At 36.9% G+C, this 20,684-nt stretch overlaps 1 protein-coding gene across 8 annotated transcripts in view; it reads left to right on the forward strand.

The window, feature by feature from the left end:
- Positions 1–5,164: 5,164 nt before the first annotated feature.
- LOC108261906 (Fc receptor-like protein 5) overlaps positions 5,165–20,684 on the forward strand; it is a 66,197-nt gene continuing 50,677 nt past the window's right edge. For 7 of the 8 annotated variants that reach the window (XM_053681500.1, XM_053681501.1, XM_053681507.1 and 4 more), the window contains exons 1-4: positions 5,165–5,218; positions 11,165–11,277; positions 12,349–12,381; positions 19,219–19,293. In XM_053681500.1, coding sequence (XP_053537475.1) covers positions 11,247–11,277; positions 12,349–12,381; positions 19,219–19,293 — 139 coding nt within the window. In that variant the 5' untranslated portion in view covers positions 5,165–5,218; positions 11,165–11,246. The remainder of the gene's footprint in view (positions 5,219–11,164; positions 11,278–12,348; positions 12,382–19,218; positions 19,294–20,684) is intronic. The other variant, XM_053681502.1, reaches the window with a different exon arrangement.

The raw sequence follows: 20,684 nt of genomic DNA on the forward strand, positions 1-20,684 counted from the left end.
AAAAACAATAAGTCTGTGGAAAAACAAGATTTCAGTCTTTACTAAATATCCAGTGGGAATTATCTAGCAAATGATCAGAAAACACTTACACATACTAACTCCCAGTTAGGCGTTAAGGAAAACCCCTTTTTTTACTTTGACTTTTTATTTAGGATTTATCACTGTGACAATAGCTCAGAAAATCTCAAGATGTGTAGCTCATTTAATGCCTAGTCATCTTTCATAAGGCCTAATGACTTAAACAGGCATACACGGGGCAAGGCAGGAATCATGGTCGCGGTCACGGAAAACCGGATCGAGAATCAAAACAAGAAACATAAACAATGACTAGGAACTAGGAGCGGAGAAACCAGCGTGAACTAAACAAATGAATCAAAACATGAAACATGGACTATGACATGACTAATCTAATATTCCGCCCCGTGTGCTGGGAGGCGCACGGTATATATACAAACATAATCAGCGTTGTAATGGCTGACGGCTAAGGGAATTTCAGACACACGTGAAACAAAAACCAATGACAGAACAGGGAGGAGACACAACAAACATAACAAATGCACGTGTCCAAATGTCATGATTGTCAACAATGAAAAAGCAGGTGCTCGCGCACCGTGCTCGGCAGCGCGCTCACATGCTCCGCAGCACGCTGCTTAAAGGGGAAATCGTGACAACTTGTACTGAATAATGAAATAAAAACAGAGAATATAATATTATTGTGAATGAAGCAGCTCCACACAGATATAAACCAGTCAAGTTCATTTCACCAAATACTGTAATAAATAAAAGGGTTAGATTTTGTGGCTTTAACCTTTGAGAAACAAGAAAATGTTGTCCTTCACATCCACAGTGAAGCCAAAATTAAAACAGTCACACATGCATGTTCCCACTACTGCTAGTTTCTGTGGCATGTGCCAGGGTTTTCAGCACAAACACTACCAGAACTCAATGAGATGACCTAATAACAAAAGCTTTACTGAGTCATTTTAGTCTCTACAGCATCTTATCTTATGTCACATTACTTTGCACCACAGAAATGGATCTAATCACAGACAGCGCAGAATAGAAATAACTTGAAATGTGTTCATATCATCCACAGGAAGTAAGTCGAATTAATCAGAAACTGAAGCCCAGTAAAATAAAAGCTTTATATACAGTACTGTGTTCACCGAAACTGGATATTTTAACTGCTAGTCTATTGAAAATTGTTAACAGTAATCAAGACGCAAAAAGGAGGAAAATCCTGAGACTCAGTGGAGGTTCAATGCCACTGCGGCCTTCAGCAGCACCAGGAATCTGTGGAACTGTCCCAAATTCCCCCTCAGTACAGCGTGTGTCCTGCAGTGAGTGCTGCTGTGCTTTTGTTTATGATTTCCTTTTGTTTCAGTTTTTAGTTCAGTCTCCACACTTTTCTCATTGTTGGTCTTTTCCCTAATGTGCGCATCTGTTCTAAGTTTATTCCATGATTTGTTTGTATTTTTATACCCTGATGATTCTCACCTTCCTTGAAATCTTGTAGAGTTTACTAGTGCAGTAGTGAGCCTTAGTTTCCTGTTCCTGTATAAATCTGTTTGTCTTGTGCGTGCTTTTTTATTTGGATTATGGATCTGCTTCCTTTGACGTTGCCTTCCTGTACTTTTACCTCTGTTTGGAATTATGTTGAAGATTATTGGTTCTGCCTTAACAAAGAACACAGTGTTTACTCACTTGTGTCCTGTCTCATCAGAAACAGACAGATAACACACACAAACAGCAACATTCACACCATCAGACTGTGAATGAAACAATATATTTGCTCCCTTAGAGAAAGTTTAAAATTCATGTGTCTCATTCCAGGCCTTTTATTAACAGCTCTAACAGTAAAACTGATGATCTGTCATGATGGAGTCCATGGATGGATACGAATGCAAATGGAGAACAGGAACAAAGACTCAGAGAAACAGACATGAGGACAGAAAAAAACAGAATACAAGGACAACCAGAAAGTAGGCAAATTGTATAAACAAGGCTAGAAATACTTAAACTAGCAAAAAAGACTATGCATAATACAAACACCTTCAAATGAAAGTAAAGAAATAAACATAATGCTCCAGCAACAAAGGAACGAAAACAGGGAACTAAATAGGATAACTAATCAAGAAAAACAACAAACGGGTGAGCATGGTAAAACAGGAAATAAGGGAGACAACAGAAGAAGAAGTTCTGCACAGACAGTCAGGGTGCTCTCTAGTGGCCCTGGATGGAACTGCCCCTGCAGACCATGATATGATCTGCTTAAACCTTAAAAGACTTGTTACTGAAAAAAAAAAAAAAAAAGCATGTGGAATATACAGTCTCCATTGCATTCAAAACAGTCTCTTAGGCCAGCTGCTTGTGCATATGCACAAAACTGATGCCATTTTAAATATTTGTTAGATAGAATACAGTGATGAATTTAAAATGCACAACACATCTCCTCGTGTTTATGGCTCCCTATGATTAATAATGAAAATTTTCATTTCATTTCCCAGAAAAAGTGGCTTGTAGACTCTTGAGAATGTCAAAAAAAAAAAAAAAAAGATCTCATACAGGTGATTCCAACTTTCTCTGAAAGGAGCACATGTACACTGCTGCTTAGGTGATACTTTGAACTTTGATACTTTGAACTTTAATCCATTAGTCCTTTGTGTAAATATTGCAGTTCTACTGTGGAGTTGGAACTGCAGCCTAACATTGACTGATGTATCATTTATATGTGTTCATGAAGATTTTGTTGAGTGCATTTAAAATGTGCTTATTGACCAACATCACTTAAGCATTTTTTGGATGACATTTAATTTTACATTATCTTAAGATAACACCTTTTTCTCTCTCTTTTATGAGGTGATAGAGACGTCTAAAGCAAGATATATCCCTATAGTGATTGACACAGTAAGTCTCAAGTTCCAGCTCTTGAACAGATGGGATTTTCTTATTTCTTTTTCATTATTATTTTATTTATTTAATACGAGCAGGTAATACAACACAACCACACACACCTCTCTAGACTGGTCAGTTATTATAAGCAGATATTCTTCTGTTTATGGTGGAGATTAAATTTACCAGGGCTCATTAATACTCTCTCTTTTTTTCTTTCTCTCCCTGTACTGTAGGAGGTTGAATGAGTTTCTATGAAGACTACCCATTCAATAGTAATCTAAAAAATCTTATCACTATTGACCAAACTTCATTCTTGGGTTAGACTGAGCAGTTGCTTGCATTCATTGATATTCACTTGTTATGAATGCTTATGTGAATGTCTTAACTCTTAGAGTTCATCCTTATGGACATTTTTTGTTTTGTTTTGTTTTTTTCATCATTCTGTCTGTGTTAATGCAAACAGCTTAAATTTTGCAAAAGGTGTGTATTGTTATTAGAATTTTAATATTTCACCCTCATTTGCTTTTATACATTTATTTTAAACTAGGTACACAAAATAGTTACACTCAGGACCTTAAGGATAAAAACGTCCCCACTGAAACCCATTCAAACTGCAATATTTAATCCTGTGACGTTTAAGCATAAAATAATGCATTCTGTGTTAATAGGCTTTTGTTTTGGTTTCAAACATTGAATTTTTGTTTTGTTTTATTTTCTGAAATGTGTACTATTTTCTCAGCTTGCCTCTGGAGAAAATACATGCTTTTCCTTTTTTCTGATTCTACCGTATTATAGAGTACTGCAGACCAATTGAATAAATGATGCAGCTATAATTTTGTGTGTGTGTGTGTGTGTGTGTGTGTGTGTGTGTGTGTGTGTGTGTGTGTGTGTGTGTGTGTGTGTATGGATGTCAGAGTTATGGTTTGTATGTGTATACTGAAAATGTTATGTATGAACCGTTTGAAAGAAAAAATTATATTGTACTGGAAATCACAAATCCCACCCCATGTATACGAGTCAAAGAAGGTTACTGAGCTTTGAATATTTTTTAATTATGTAAAGAAACCATAGTTTAAAGGGTTACAATTCTAAAATTGAATGAATGTTTGGTAATTATGATCAGAACTCAAGAATGGCAAAAATGAAAGTCAGTGAAAGTGGAAAAAAAAATATATATATATATATATATATATAATATTTCTATGACAGTTTCATAATTAATGTTGTTGTTAATCATTGACATGAGTTAACATAAGATTACGTTAGCTTGTAAGTAATTATGCATTATAAATAGAAGCATGAAAAAATATTAATACATATGTACTGTAAATGTATTCTACGTTATGGGAGCATATCCCCGTTCTCTGCAAAATTAAACACAGAAAAACTGATTAATGCTGTCGCTCCATCACTTCCCAGAAAATAAAGTGCTACTGTAAAAATACTCAACGTAGAAATCACTGCACATTTATGCTTTAATATTTACTGAAAATTGATACAAATATAGTCCCTGCTGCTGTCTGTCCCACTTAAACCCATTCAATTCAATTTCTTTTATGGGATTTTGGTTAAAAGCCTGAAATAAGGCCCATGGTGAACAAAATATTTTCATGTTTTATTCTATGACATAAACACACCAGTAGTACCCCACTCAGGATTTTAAAAAAGATTTAACGTGTATTTAAAAAGGCGGTTGCTAACAATTTGCTAAATGTGATTAAAGACGTTGTCAGGGACATTAAAGGTCATCACGCCGAACAGGAAAAAACTTTGCAGATAAACTAGTTCAGGTGTGCAGTGCACAATTCCCAAAAAACGTGGATGAAGATTCATCCACAGAATAAATCTGTATTATGGAAAATGTTTTTAAATCAAGTTTAGAAAAGTCGACGCAAGCTTGGTGGTGGTGACGTTGAAGTCAAGCGACCGTAGTGTAGTTAGTTTACAGCATATTGTTAGGTTTTTATTTCTGGCGATTGTATTAGGCTTCAAGCTTCATAAAACGTTGTGTTGATTTGTGAAAAGTATCTTGATGGACAAAACGTGTTAGTATTGTAAAGTTTTGTTGATCACAAAGCTTATTTTCTGCGATAATCCAAAAGCCTATGGGAAAATCCTATTGGGTTTTTGTCGAGGGAACAAGAGTATGCTAACTTCCGGGTTGGAGTACGACATGACGTCATCCCAGCGCCACTTTATTGAGCGCTACATGAACCACGTGACTGCGTGGCGGCGAGATCAAAGAGTGTCGCCACTCTCTTTTTCAACACACACACACACACACAGAGAGAAAGAGAAAGCTCGGATTTTTTCTTCGCGACTGGTAAATAAAGTGTCGTTGTCCATCTGAAGTTATGAGTAATTCCTATTTTTTGCCGTTTCATGTGTTGTTTTTTAGTGGAATCACATTGTTGCTGTATTTTGTTTTGTATATTTTCAGTGGTTTTGTTTGGATGTATGTTGCACTCGTGTGTTCTTCTCCCTGTAATAATTTGGTTCGGACGAACCCGTACATTTCCAGTATGAAGGCCGATTTATGTGTGTTTAGATGTGAGTGTAGTTCTGTTTAAATTGTAATTGTGTTTGTTTTAGGCGGACTGTGCCTCTATTATGTAGCGGAGCTCTTCGTCGTCATGGTTACGGGAGAATTCCTGCTTCCAGTTTCGTTTTGAGTTGTTCTGCGGTTTCCAGTTCTCTCTCCATCTTGTATTTCTCACAGACTGGGAGGTTTGGGTTGTTGGTGTTATTGTGTTGGTTTGTTAATAGTGTTATTTATTATTATTATTTTATCATTATTATTATTAGTTTGACTGTCTTGTTTTATGAGTATTTCTGTTTATTTGTTTTTTTTCCCTTCTGTTTAGTAACCATCATATGAACTGAAGTGACCTCGATGCAGTCTGTATTGGTTCTGGTTCTGTTGGCATTGTGTTTTACATTTATTTTCTGTCTGTTGTAGGAGCTGAAGGTTGGGGTTGGATCTATTGGTGCTGTTTTTTCCTTTCACTTGTGCTGTGTTGTGCTCTCAATATTGTGTGTGTGTGTGTGTGTGTGTGTGTGTGTGTGTGTGTGTGTGGTGTAACTCCTTGCTTGGTGGGCAGATCGTGTCCATCCTTAACCTACTCCCAGTGGGTAAATCTCGGTTCCTCGGTTAGGAAGTTTAATGATTATTTCTGATGTTCAGATGGCTTGGACCATATATTATAATTACACTTAATGTGTGACTATCAGTGACTCGTCTTCATGGTTTGTTTCACTGATCCATTTTTAAAAATGTATTTATCTTGTGGTTTGAAATAAATAAATCTTTATATTTTTGTATATCTAGGTCTCCTGCCTTTCACTACCTGTGTTGCTATTTTTGTGATCCTATTTAGATTTAGTAAATATTCCCAGGGTGGCGTATTTGTTGCTTTCTATTTAGAACTTGATCTATTATCTTTGCCCCCGATGCCACACAATGAAAAACCCCCATCTCTTTTCATCTGTTACTGTCACTTATCTAATGACCATATTTGACATGGGTTTGTACAGTTTCACAAAATTAGGAAACGTCCAAGACACCCTTATCAAATTGCAAAGAGTTTATTGACTGCTGAAGAATCAACATGGGGAAACCCCTATTCCTTCCTGAAGTCCTTGTAAATGTAACAAGATCCATGTTCTTGTCTCTCTATCTTCAGATAAAGCCCATGAACACCCATGTTCATATCACTTGTTTCTCCTCTTATTCTTAAAAAGATATGGTAAAAATTAATGATTGTGTGTCGTTGTACTGGTGGTGCATCAACTGGCCTAAATCCTCAGTTCGAAAGAGCAGCAGCTGAACTCCAGATGACATTGAATCGCTTTATTTCTTATTCCAGTGTCAAATAAATTATTTAGTGTTGCACACTGAATAGTAATATTTGTGGTTTCCACAACCATGAAAATGACTTCCGGGGCGCCTCCAGACTGCAGACCCAGTGCTTCTCTGCTTCTCTGTTTGTTTGTTTATTTGTTTGTGTTTGTCCAAGTTGTTTTCATTACATCTAAGTTGCATATGTGCTTGATCACTTGATGGGATAGTGAAAATGAGAATGGAGTTCACTGGGAAATCTGTATTCACGTGCATTTTGATTTTCTCCTTAATTTTGGAAAACCTTTCGACAACTAGAGAGAAAGGTGTGGGCACACCTGTGAGGATTTACTCTCGGGAATTTTTACTGTCACTAAGAGAGCACCGGCACTCGGAAACACCTGCAATGCTAGACCGACATTTTCTATCCATATTAGAAGTAGTAGCTCAGTGGTTAAAATGTTGGACTTCTGATCAGAAGGTCGTGAGTTCAAATCCTAGCACTGCCAAGCTGCCACTGTTGGGCCCTTGAGCAAGGTCCTTAACCCTCAACTGCTCAGTTGAATAAATGAGATAATTGTAAGTCACTCTGGATGAGGGTGCCTGCCAAATGGATGCAGGTTTAGCTTGTATTAATGTTAATAAAGCCCCAGGCCCTGATGGCTTGAGAGGGAGGATTTTAAAAGCCTGTGGAAATCAACTCAAATTGTCCCTTACGCAGTTATTTCAGATATTATTTAATGATCACAGAGTACCACATATGTGGAAAATATCTACGATAATACCTATCTCTAAAACATCAGGGGAAACACTACCTGAAAATTTTAGACCAGTTGCATTGACTTCCGTCTTGGACAAATGTATGGAAAGAATTTGTAAGTAAACATGTTATTTCTTCAGTGAGTAAGAGTTTAGATCCATTGCAGTTTGCATATCGACCATACAGGGGGACAGAAGATGGCACAATTACTTTAACTGATTTTATTGTAAAGCATGTCCAGGACTCTAAACCTTATGCCCCGGCATTTTTTATTGACTTCACCTCAGCCTTTAATACAATGCAGGTTCATTTGCTTCTATCATGTCTGTATAATGTGAATATAAATTCCGCTTTGGTACATTGGATCAAAGATTTCCTCACAGATAGACCACAGGGAGTTATAATGAATGGCATATTTTCAAATGAATTGGTTTTAAATACAGGGGCACCACAGGGTTGTGTGTTGTCACCACTCTTATTCTCCATATATACCAATGAGCTACAAATTAAGAGTAATCCAGCTGGTCTGTTTAAGTATGCTGATGATATGGTTATGGTGCAAATTTGTTCTAAAAATCAAGTAATGAGCGAGCAAAAATCTTAAAAATGTGGTTGTTCTTGAAGACTGTTGAAAACCGAGAGCCTTGCACATAAATGTAGGGAAAACAAAAGAGATGATTTTCAATTTTAATTCTGGTGAACAACATGTGTTAGGGAAACTAAAGATAAAGGATCAGGCTGTTAAGATTGTGGAACATTTTAATTATTTGGGAACTTATTTGGATACAAGGTTTAGTTTTTGTGAGAATCTGGACAATATTTTAAGGACAGCAAGTCAAAGGTTATTTCTTATCTGTAAATTTAAGAGTTTTGATGTTATTTTTTAAAAGAGTATTTTAATGTTTAATATTATAGGCTGGTATGGTAACTTAGGAGTGAGGAATAAAAATAAATTTCAGAGGATAGTGAGAATAGCAGGAAAAATAATAGAACACCAGCAAACACAGCTTGATAAACTGTATTTTCTGCCAATACACAGAAGAGCAAAAAGGATTGTATTTGAGTCCACTCACCCGCTTAACTCAGAATTTGTAATGCTTTCATCTGGGAGAAGGTATAAGGTCACAAAATATCTTAGAAAATGTGTATAAACATTCCTTTATACCAGTGGCAATTAGAATATTAAATGAAGAGTAAGCACGTACTTTTACAAAAGAGTAAGCCACACAGACACACCAGTGTTGCTGAAGCACATGAAAGCAGAGCCATGACTTTAGGCAAAAGTTTTTAAGATTCTAGTGATTTGTACATGTACTTTTGATCATGAACAGTGTGGGAATTCTCTAACTGTAGGAGGAAATGTCTATTGCTGCGACTTGTGGTGTTTAAAAAAGAAATGCTCAATAAAAATTATATTTAAAATTAAACCCATTTTGTCTGTATAATAGCACATTGAACAACTAGAATGGCAGTAGACAGCTGTTTAGACAGGTCTCAAGATGATGTGTGTCAAATTTGGTGACTATTGGACAAAATTTGAAGTAGTAGCAAATATGGCACTTAGATGGAAGCATTTTTGGCATGTTATTGTAACGTTTGACCAGTAAGTGGTGCTGTCATTAAATTTGATGCATAGCATCAGGGCATGGGCCTGGAGATTTCTACCAAAATTGTGTCAGTGTGCAAGGCTGTTGCTAAGATACAGCCTCACTTTCTGCTTGGCAGTTTCAGTGTCAGATTTGCTGACACATTACTGGCAAACCATTTGGACTATCCACATTTGGACTATCTATAATGGCTGTTGTGTTTTTGCTTTGTGAAAGTGTGTAATGCAGGGATATACAACAAAACAATTATCAGTACACAAAAGAGACTACATCTAACAGTCATGGCATGGATAGAGGTACAACGCCAACACCAAAATGAAAGAAAATAGACTGCCTCCTTCACTGGTGGCCAGCAGCAGAGAAAGCAAAGGCTCTGAAGAAATGGAAATCGGAACTCAAATTTAGCAGTGTGAGTTAAACAGAAAGAGAGAGGAGGTGCTAAAGTGTTTTCGCATTGTGGATAACATTTCACATTCTCAGGCTAAAAGGCTGAAAGATGCCCATACATGTATTGCATGATGCTACTTAAAACTTCCATGGAAGGTCCAGATGACTTGTAATGAATAATGAAATAAGAAAAAGAGAATATATTGTTATTGTGAATGAAGCCGGTCCACACAGATTTAAACCAGTCAAGTCTGTCACCATATATTGTAATAAATAAATAAATAAGCTTATATCATTAGATAATATATACATTTACCCTGACTTCATGAGTATACAGTGTATTAAATATAAAACATGATGATAACTGTTCATATGTGAAGCTCAGTACCTCAGTAAAGCAAAATTCCTTGCCGTTATATAATGTTTTTTACTTGCAGTACCTTGTACAGCCAGTAGGTTCACACAACACAGCCGAGCTCCCTGTAAACAAAAACAGTTTATGTCCACAGCTCAGCTTCCTGCTACATTGTGTAGTCTTATCTGAAAACTGTAAACAACTGCAAATTAGCTCATGTCAGTCATTTCAGATCTGATTTACATTTAAAAATAACCATTCATATCTAGAAATGAATGTTCTGATTAATTGGCATTATTACACAAAGAGTTTACTCTTCTTTGTTCTTCAGCAAATAAGTGAATTTCACTTTAAATGATGTAGCAGTTAAGACATGGAACATTATTGTGGTTTGGTTTAGAATCTAATTCAGCTGTGTGGCTTTAGCCAGTGAGAAATGAGGAAATGCTGTCATTCACATTCTCAGTGAAGCCAAATTTAAAACATCCACACCTGCTTGTTCTCACTACTGCTGGTTTCTGTGGCATGTGCCATGGTTTTCAGCACAAACACTAACAGCACTCAATGAGATGACCTAATAACGAAAGAAGAACATACAGTAGTGAGCTTTAGTTCTGTCTTCTTGTGTAAATCGTTTTTTTTCTTTGTCTTGTGCCTGCTTTTCAATTTGGATTATGGATCTGCTTACTGTGATGCTGCCTTCCTGTACTTTGACCTCTGCTTTGAATTATGACAAATATTATTGGTTGTCTCTTAACAAGGAACACACTGAGTTTACTCACTTGTGTCCTGTCTCATCAGAAACAGACAGATAACACACACAGACAGCAACATTCAGACCATCAGATCAGATTGTGAATGAAACAATATATTTGCTTCCTTAGAGAAGTGTAATTCATGTCAGTTTAATTTAAGTCAATTAATGTCTCCAGTTTAATTTAAGTCAATTCATGTCTAATTTCAGGCCTTTTATTAACAGCTCTAATAGTAAAACTGACTCCTTAAATACTGTTCAGTTGCTGTTATTAGTGTCCGCATCAGCAAGTTTCATGTACAGAAACCACAACAGCGCTTGCCATCTCTGTACTTCCTCTTTCAACACATATTGTTTTTAGACTCCCACTATATTTGGCTATGTGGAGAGATATGTCGTAGACCATTGCTATTATATAGATAATGCACATTATGTGTGGTGAAAATATGTTGCATGTAATGAATACTAATAATCATCTAAAGCTTGAATTTCCACCTGAATTCTCTCTCTCTCTCTCTCTCTCTCTCTCTCTCTCTCTCTCTCTCTCTCTCTCTCTCTCTATCTGAAGTCTGATTGGTGTTTAAGAACACAGGAAGTGTCGAGGCTTTAACACAGACACTTCTCATTCAGTCAGTCATCAGTGTGACAGGATGGAGCTCCGTCCACTCTGTGTGTTTCTCTGTGAGTAAATGTTCTCTGTGTGTCTTCATTACAGTGATTGGTAGTGAATTAAGTTTTGAATTAACGGCTGAGAGTCCTGTAATCAGGTTCTGTGTGATTATTTGATTAGTCTGTAGTTAAGGTTTGATACCGAATTTAGCGTGAACTGTGCATTCTGCTTTGTTGTTGTGTATTCACATTCAACCCAATTTATTTTATGAGTAAAATATTAAATAGTCATTAAACAAACACTGTTTTCAGCAATTGCATCCTGGTGTCTCTCACGCGTGCAGAACATTAAAGCTGATCATTTTAACTGCTGTTACACATTGGTAGTCCGTATTTGTTTAAGATATTACATTTTATACTTTATTCTAAATTTGTTTGGAGATAGTTTCTGTACTCTATCATCTGTAAAGAAAGTGGAGAAAGTTGCTCTTGTAGATATACTATAACATGCTGCAGGGTTTAGCATTTAGCAGGAGACTGTGCCAAGCAGACAGGAAATTACGTGACAGTTTCTAAATGAGAGACATTTATATTAATAGAGACATGGCACTCTGTTCAACAACAGAACAGATGCTGCTTTGAATAAATCTATTTGTGATCATTATAGCATATAGAATGTGAAATCATATACTAACAGGTACAGACTGATTAGAATTTTTATTTAAATTCAGCTCTGAATGACACATTAGTGCAGGCTGTGAAAGAAAGCAGAGGTTTATATTAAAGTTTCACACCCTTCAGTTTTTGTAAAAAGCAGTCACTGATAAAGGGGAACAACTGGTTATATCTGCTATAAGTGATATGAATTAACTTGAAAAGTTTAAAAGTACAGCATGTAGTTCATTAATAAAATTATTTATTGCTTTTGTTGGTAAATTGTTGAGATATATTGTAAGAGTAATCAAACACGCCAGAACAGGAACTAATGGGAAAATAAACTACTTTGGGGATGGTAAGAGTAAACCTGCTTCTCACTGGGCCACATCATACCACCCTGTTCTTCATTATTTTCCAATAACAGCACACCCCCTAGTGTTTATCCCTGTTGTAAATTGTCCTTTCTGTTTCCCTCTGAACATTTAGTGATGACTGGACTCATCCACTGTACACAAACAGGTGATTAATGTACATTTCATTTATTCATTATTCATTTACCTTACACTCTTTTGTTCTTTATCTCTAGCATGTTAACATGGTTTATTCAAATAGTTGTAATATAACTGGGTGTTTTTCACTGAACACAGAATTACATTTTACTGGTGTAATACCATTAGTTGTGAAATATCTTACTGAATAGGAACAGAAAATTACTTCAAAAGTCATAAATGCAGTGTTCATTAATGTCATTAAAAATGATGTTGGGTTTGCCAAAAAGCTCTATTTTGGTTTCATCTGACCATAGAACCTGATCCCATTTGAAGTTCCAGTAGTGTCTGGCAAAGTGAAGACGCTTGAGTATGTTTTTGGATGAGAGTAGAGGTTTTTTTTTTTTCTTGAAACCCTTCCAAACAACTTGTGGTGATGTAGGTGACTTCAGATTGTAGTTTTGGAGACTTTCTGACCCCAAGATGCAACTAACTTCTGCAATTCTCCAGCTGTGATCCTTGGAGATTTTTTGGCCACTTGAACCATCCTCTTCACAGTGCAATGAGACAATATAGACACACGTCCTCTTCCAGTTTGATTCATAACATTTCCAGTTGACTGGAACTTCTTAATCATTGCCCTGATGGTGGAAATGGACATTTTCAATGTTTCGCATTGAAATTTTCCGCAATTTTCGCAGCTATATTCCTTGGTCTTACCTATTGTTATGAATGACTAACGATATTTGGCCTATGTGTTACCTCATATTTATACCCCTGTGAAACAAGAAGTCAGGGTTGAACTATTTCCTGTTCCTATACATATATTTCTTCCGTAAATGGAAGTGAGACCAATCAGACAGGGTTTAGAGGAAAATACGTGGAAACACTCATGTCATACATTGACGTGCTCTAAAAATTCCTGAAAGAACTATGAGTTTCACTTTGTAGTATATTTTTGGTAGATTTGATAGGTTTTGAAAGTAGCGTGAAAGTAAAGTAATTAGTAATCTGATTACTTTTTGCATGCATTAATCAGCAATGTAATCAGATTACAATTTTAAAGTAGTAATTAGCAATCTGTAGTGGATTATTTTTTTGAGTAACTTACCCAACACTGTCCATGAGAGCAGAGTATTTTTGTGGGGTTTTTTTTTTAAACAAAAGATTAAGCAATAAATATAAATTTTCACAGCTTTCTTTGCTCATTTTTACCAAGGGTGCCAATATTAGTGGAGGGCTCTGCATGTATATGAACTGTAATGGGTCCAGGGTGTCAGGTAATGAAGAGGTGATGAAGCCTCTGACCAGCTTTCCAAAGCACTTAATCACAACTGAGGTCAGGGCTACTGGACGATAGTCGTCGAGGCAGGCAGGCTGGGGTTTCTTTGGGCAGGGACAATAATGCACTGTTTGAAGCATGTGGAGATTACCGATTGTGCCAGGGAGATGTTGAATATCTCCATGAACACTGGTGCTAGCTGGTCAGCACAGGCTCTAAGGACCTGACCTGAGATGCCGTCTGGTCCTGCTGCCTTCCTGGTGTTCACTCTACTGAATGAGTTCCTCATGTCGTGCTCTAAAACGATGGAAGTGTTTCCCTCTCTGACCCTCTCTGTATGCATGCTTCCATTCGTTCTCTTAGGCTTGTTTCACACTGGATGTGTAAGCAGAGCAGAATCAGCATGCATTTAATAGGTTAGAGCATTCACACCGCAGGCCGAGGCGGTGCAGCAGCACATAGCAGGAACAAAGCAGAAGTGCTGAGTCTATTTTGCTGCACTGCTCACGCTGAATTAAAGTGACAGTGCATGCTTCCTCGTCAAAATAAATATGGGTTGACATGAAAAATTAGCAGTTTCACCATATAAAAAACATATAAGTCATGTCTACTATGTTTCACAGCCACCATGTGACTTTCAGCAACTGAAAACACTATTGCCAGGAGTTTTTTTTTTTGCCCCAATCACAAAAGCATGTTTAAATGTTTTAAACTAAACTCATCAAAAAAAGAAACGTCCCTTTTTCAGGAGACTGTGTTTTAAAGATAATTTTGTAAAATCCATATAAGCATTACAGATCTTTATTGGAAAAACAATGTTTTTCATGCTTGTTCAATGAACCATAAACAATTATTGCACATGCACCTGTGGAACAGTCCTTAAGACACGAACACTTTACAGGTGGTAGGCAATTAAGGTCACAGTTACCGTAATACTAAAGAGACCTTTCTACTGACTCTGAAAAACACAAGAAGAAAGATGTCTAGGGTTCCTGCTCACCTTCATGAACATGCCATAGGCCTGCTGCAGGGAGGCATGAGGACTGCAGAGGTGTCCAGAGCAATAAACTGCAATGTCTGTAATGAAAGATGCCTAAGACGGTGCTACAGGGAGACAGGAAGGACAGCTGATCGTATGTGCAGTGGAAAATTACATGTAACCATGTGTCCCCCCAGACGTGATCGAGAACTTGCAGATGCCTTGGTGGAAGAGTGGAGGAACATCTCACAGCAAAAACTAACAAATCTGGTGCAGTCCATGAGGATGAGATGCACTGTAGTACTTAAAGAAGCTGTAGGTCACCAGATACTGACTGTTACTTTTAATATTGACCCCCCTTTTGTTCAGGGACTCGTTATTCCATTTCTGTTCATCAAATGTTTGTGAAACAGAGCAGGTGAATGTGAGAGGACGTTTCTTTCTCTTTTTTTTTGCTGAGCCTTCAAGTCTAGCTTTAGTTGAAGATTACTTTTATCATATAAACTACATAAATGCAGAATTTTACACGCTTACATGGTATTTGTGGGACGGGGAACACTATCACATCACAGCAGAATATTGTTCATAAACAAAAGCACGTGATAGGCATAACAGGGGAAGAATTTTTTTTATTTGAAATGTTTCTGTGGACCTTTTGTTGGCACACATTCTTGTATTTGCGGTACACAAGCTGTGGTTCAACTACACGATACAATAGATGCCAATGTGAAAGCACAATAGAAAGCATGCTGCTTCAGCTCTGCTCTTGCATCTAGTGTGAAACAGGCCTTAGTGATGTTAGCTCTGTTAGCACTACTACCATTGTTAGCATCGCTAGCTAGTTGCAGCCTCCAAGCGAGCCGAAAAAGTGTTCAGCTCATCTGCCAGATTCAGTGTTCTGGAGGATGGTGTTTTATAGTTGGATGGTTTTATGTTGTTATGTTTACGTGACAGAAAGTAAGTGCACAAGACAGGTCTTAAAAATGCCAAAGCTCAATGCCCTAAACGCACATTCAATCCACACCATATATAACACCACAATTACCAGAACGGTAATTGAGGCTAAGCGTAGCCCATCATTCATCACGCACAGGAACTCGTATGTCCCGAAATCGAGGAAAACTTTCCAGTGTAAGTTAAGTTAATTCGATATTACTAGAGATGCACTGATACTAAATTTCTCAGCCGATACCGATAATTGATTATTCAGAGTGATTTTGGCAGAGTGATACCGATAACCAATACCGATAGTTCTGCCTTTTATACTTTCTGTTAAATTAATAATAATTAATTCCACAATACTGAAGGAAATGCAAATAAAAACTTTATTCTCTCCATTTCAACGAGGTGTTTCACAGTAACTGGTCTCATAAACAGAAAACACATGACTCAAATTAACATTAACACATGAACTAAATTCTGAAGATTAAAGTAAGATTTCTTAACTGATTGAGTGTTATTAATTCATATTAACATTGACTGAATTCTAAAAAAACTCCTGATAGACTCACATTCACTCATCACAAACAAAAACATTTGTACTGAACTGAACATCAAACTGGTAATATATAATAAACTTTTTTATATATTAAAATTAACTGGACATGAAATATACTACTCTACAAATATATTTTTTTTCTGTGCAATATATACTTTTTAAATGTCAACATTTAAATCTTTCAACGCTGTACTGGCCCTTTAATTCAGCGCAAGCAGCTCGGCAATAAATAAATTAGACTCAACGTGGAAACTCCCACTTCACTGCTGCAGCGTCCGGTGTAAAATTTTAGCAGTGCAGAGCTTACAAACTGCTGTTTTGTCATAATTCCACACAAGAGACATCTTTATACACAGACGAGTTCTAGGTGTTTTTTTCTCCCTCTTGATGTGTGTGTGTGTGTATATATATATATATATATATATATATATATATATATATATATATATATATCTTTTTGTACTTTTTAAAATTACTTTTCATAACTTTTTTTTTTTTTTAAATAATTTTTATAAAACTACATAACAGACAGGTATGGAACATGAATCAAAAATGCTTCTGAACACTATATCTACTTTGAACAAGAGAACTAGGCTGTAATAACATGGACTATTTCTAATAGACTATTTAAGACTGAAAGCATTCACATAAGAATAATTAAGAATGAAGAATAAATTGGGATGAAGGGCGTGTCTCGTTATCCATCACATTGTTAAATCTCCGGCTCTCAGCCCCTCACTGAACAGAGCAGACGCAGAGAGAGGTGTGAGTGCAGAAGGAAAGCAACACTTCGCGCTTGCAGGACAGTACTGCCGACATTTGGAAAGTCGTAAGGTTTGTCCAAAAAGTCGCTAGATTTGTCACTAGGCTTTTTTTTTTTTTTGCAAAAATGTTGTAAAAAGGGGTCTGAAAAGTGGCCAAGTTGGCTACACCTCTCACCACCAAAAAGAAAATACAGAGGGAGAGGGAACGCAGGGTTTTTCATTTATGCACATTCTTTTTTAAAAGCAATACACAATACACTGAGAACCCAAATGATGCCGTCTGTGTTTTTTCTTGAAAACAATGTCACGAATCGTGACGGAGCAGAGATAGGACGGATGCAAGTGCAGGATGAACAGTTGTTTATTTGAAAGAGAGACAGGCAGACAAATCCAAAACGTGATCCAAAACGTAATCCGCAAACATGCAAGAGGTCAGGCGATTGGCAAACAGGCATACACGGGGCAAGGCAGGAATCTAGGTCGTGGTCACGGAAAACAGGGTCGAGAAACAAAACGAGAAACGAACTATGACGAGGGACTGGAAGCGGATAATCCAGCGCGAACGAACTCTAAACATGGACTGTGGATACGATACGATACGATACGATACGATACGATACGATACGATACGATACGATACGAACTTAAGCTAACTCTAACATATTAATCTTCCGCGTTGTGTGCTGGGAGACGCGCGGTATATATGCGGACATAATCAGCGTCTAAACCGCTAGCAGCTGAGGGCAATACAGACCCACGTGAAATCCCAGCCAATGACAGAACAGGGAGGAGACATGACAGAAACATAAACAAAACACACGTGTCCAGATGTCATTACGGTCAACAATGGAAAAGCAGGTGCTCGCGCATTCGCGCTTAGAGCACACTGCTTCAAGGGGGAATCATGACATCCGATCTCTCTGCGCCCCCCTGGTTGAGAACCACTGCAATATATGATACAATGGGGGGAGTAGAATTTCCTCTGCAAATAGTTCTAATATCATTTTTAATTAAACTTTAATCATACTTTATTAAGAAATTTCAAGTATTCATTACATCAAAATATCAATGGTTACAATATTAATATAGACCTATACATTGTTAAAATTTCAAAGAACATAATGTATATTTACATGAATATTTACACTTTGCCAGCTATCACGTTTAAAATACCCCATGGGTGTTTATTTTTTTCTCCTTTTCAATTGTCCTTTGTTGTTTTTATTCTCTCATGATCTGTTTAAACACAACCTCAGAAGAAATATGGGATTGTTGCATAATTATTTTGCATCTTGTTTTCCAGATTTTATTATTCACTGTGCAGATTACTAGCCAAAGAAAAATGTTCACTTTCTTAGGCAAACTTCCAGCAAAAAATGTCATGCCTTATAGATTTTTCATTTAAGTTTATATTTAGCTATTCCAATATTGACCATATTTTCCCATATCGCTGCTGATCTTGGACAACACGGGCGGTTCTAGACCATTTTTATGACCCTGTCTGTCATCTCAGCCCCATAGCCAACTATCAAACTATCAAACCCTCTTTTATTTTCAAAAAATAAAATAACCCTAAAATGCAGGACACGTCGATAATAATAATAATAATAATAATAATAATAATAATAATAATAATAAGAAGAAGAAGAAGAAGAAGAAGAAGAAGAAGAAAAGACTAACAGGCAATTTGATCCGAGGTTTTCTTTGCGGTGTTTATTCTCTTTTATATTCTGCGCATGCGCGGTAGCTCTTCGTAAGCGCGTCGCCAGCTATCTACAGTACTTGAATAGAGAAGCGCGCAGTGGCTGTGCTGCAGCAAACAGATGACTATTCGTGTGTTACTTAACAAAATAATATATACATATATACACAAGTGTATCACATGAATCGCAACGGGGCAGGGCATAAACAAAGTCAAATCAGGCATAAGGTCATACACAGGTGAAAAGCACTTCTCTCTACACACAATGGCAATGATCTGCCCTGGGATGGAGACTGACTAGGCTTAAGTACACTTTCGGAAACATGCAGGCAACCAATCCTGTCATACAAGGCCGGAGCAGGTGTGGACGTGATCATCCATTAGCAAGCCAGAACGTGACGCATGCAGTAGGCGGGGCCTAGAGAAGGGGGAGGAGACAAAAGAATCCCATCCCACCACTGACAGACAAACAAATGGCACATAGAGCAAACAGAAATTCACTGGATAACGTAACATCCTTCTTAGGCGTGCATCCTTGCGCAGGCATAGAACACAACTTAATTCATGAAATAAAAGACAATTTCTCTCATTCCGAGACATGCTCGCTTTTTTATAGATGGGTATACAACATTTTTTTTTACAGGACAGGGAGTGCAAGGGGGGACAGACAGAGAGACTGAAGGGGTCACAGGAGACGGAGAGATAAAGCAAGAGACAGGTAAGAAATGATGAAGAACAGAGTGAACATTTTCTAATGTTCTCACAGCTAAAAAAACTTTTATTGCTCAGTGCCCACAATCCAGTAGTAGTATTCCAGAAAATATTTTCTAGTTTTCTGTTTCCCTAAAATATTTAATGTTCAAATATGCCATTTTCATAGTCATGATAATCCTTTAACATGATAATTAACCCTAAAATAAAAGTCCTGACATTATTTACTCACCCTTACAGTATGCCATTCTAAAACATCATAACCTTTTCCATTTTAAGATCAGTGATTAAAGGGGTCATGATTGATTTCTGTCCGTCATTTTTGGAGAACCAATGCAGGTTGTAAAATGTTTTGCTATTTGTGTTTTACTGTGTATAATTATAAAGGCATGGTTGTGTTTTGTGTCTGTTTCTCCCACAAAAGCATGCCTTTCACATAAAAAAAAAAAAATTCATTTAGCCCATCACAGTGGTTCTCATTTAAAGAGAGACATTTCATTAAAAACGATGCATACAGACAGTCGTCTGTCAGTCGAACAGTATACGTGTAACGATTTGAGCCGTACTGCAGAGTGCAAGACTGGTAGCATTGCATCATTTATAAAATTTTAGTATCGACTTGGTACCAATTTAAATATCGGTACTTTACACTTACTATATTGTAATATAGTGGTCCTGTTTTACAAAGATGCACTAATTAGGAAATTGTCTCTAGCTTAACATCCTCACTGAGGCCTAAGCCATCTAAGGATGAAATCCTAGAACCGCCACTGATGGACAGTATATTACAAGATGTTCATTTGTTTCATTTTCATTACAACCATTAGCAGGACATTTTTAGTAGAACATAGCAACTCTATTTTACAACACACCATACTACTAATCTGCCTACACGTATTATCCACATTATATCTCTCATGTTTTCTGATATGTCTTTTATTCGTATGTTTTTAATACACTCTAAGCTCTCAGTTAATGTTAGATGTTTATGTTGGAATATCTCACCATATTCTTTCTCATTTATTTTCCAATATACGGCTTTATTCTGCATATTTAACTGGAGCAGCGCTATAGCCCATCCACACTGCCTCTGTTTTAGTCGGGTTTCATTTAGCTCCTGAGATTTTTTCATAATTTTGAAAATGCTAAATAATTCTGTCGAGTTCCTTTTGGTCTTTTACAGACACAGATATATCGTCCGCATATGTCTTTATTTATTTGTCACTTTTTTACCCAACCGTCTAATCACAGTGGAGGATGGGCGGGACAAATACCACACCGACCAAACGTCACATCCTACATGTAGCATGACTGAACAACAATGGAGGAGCAGTTAATATTGCTGGTCTCCAAGTATTCATGTCTGTAAAAGATGACATCCGCAGACTACCAAAATAT

Source organism: Ictalurus punctatus, chromosome 7, assembly GCF_001660625.3.
Source record: "Ictalurus punctatus breed USDA103 chromosome 7, Coco_2.0, whole genome shotgun sequence".
NCBI classification, from domain to species: domain Eukaryota; kingdom Metazoa; phylum Chordata; class Actinopteri; order Siluriformes; family Ictaluridae; genus Ictalurus; species Ictalurus punctatus.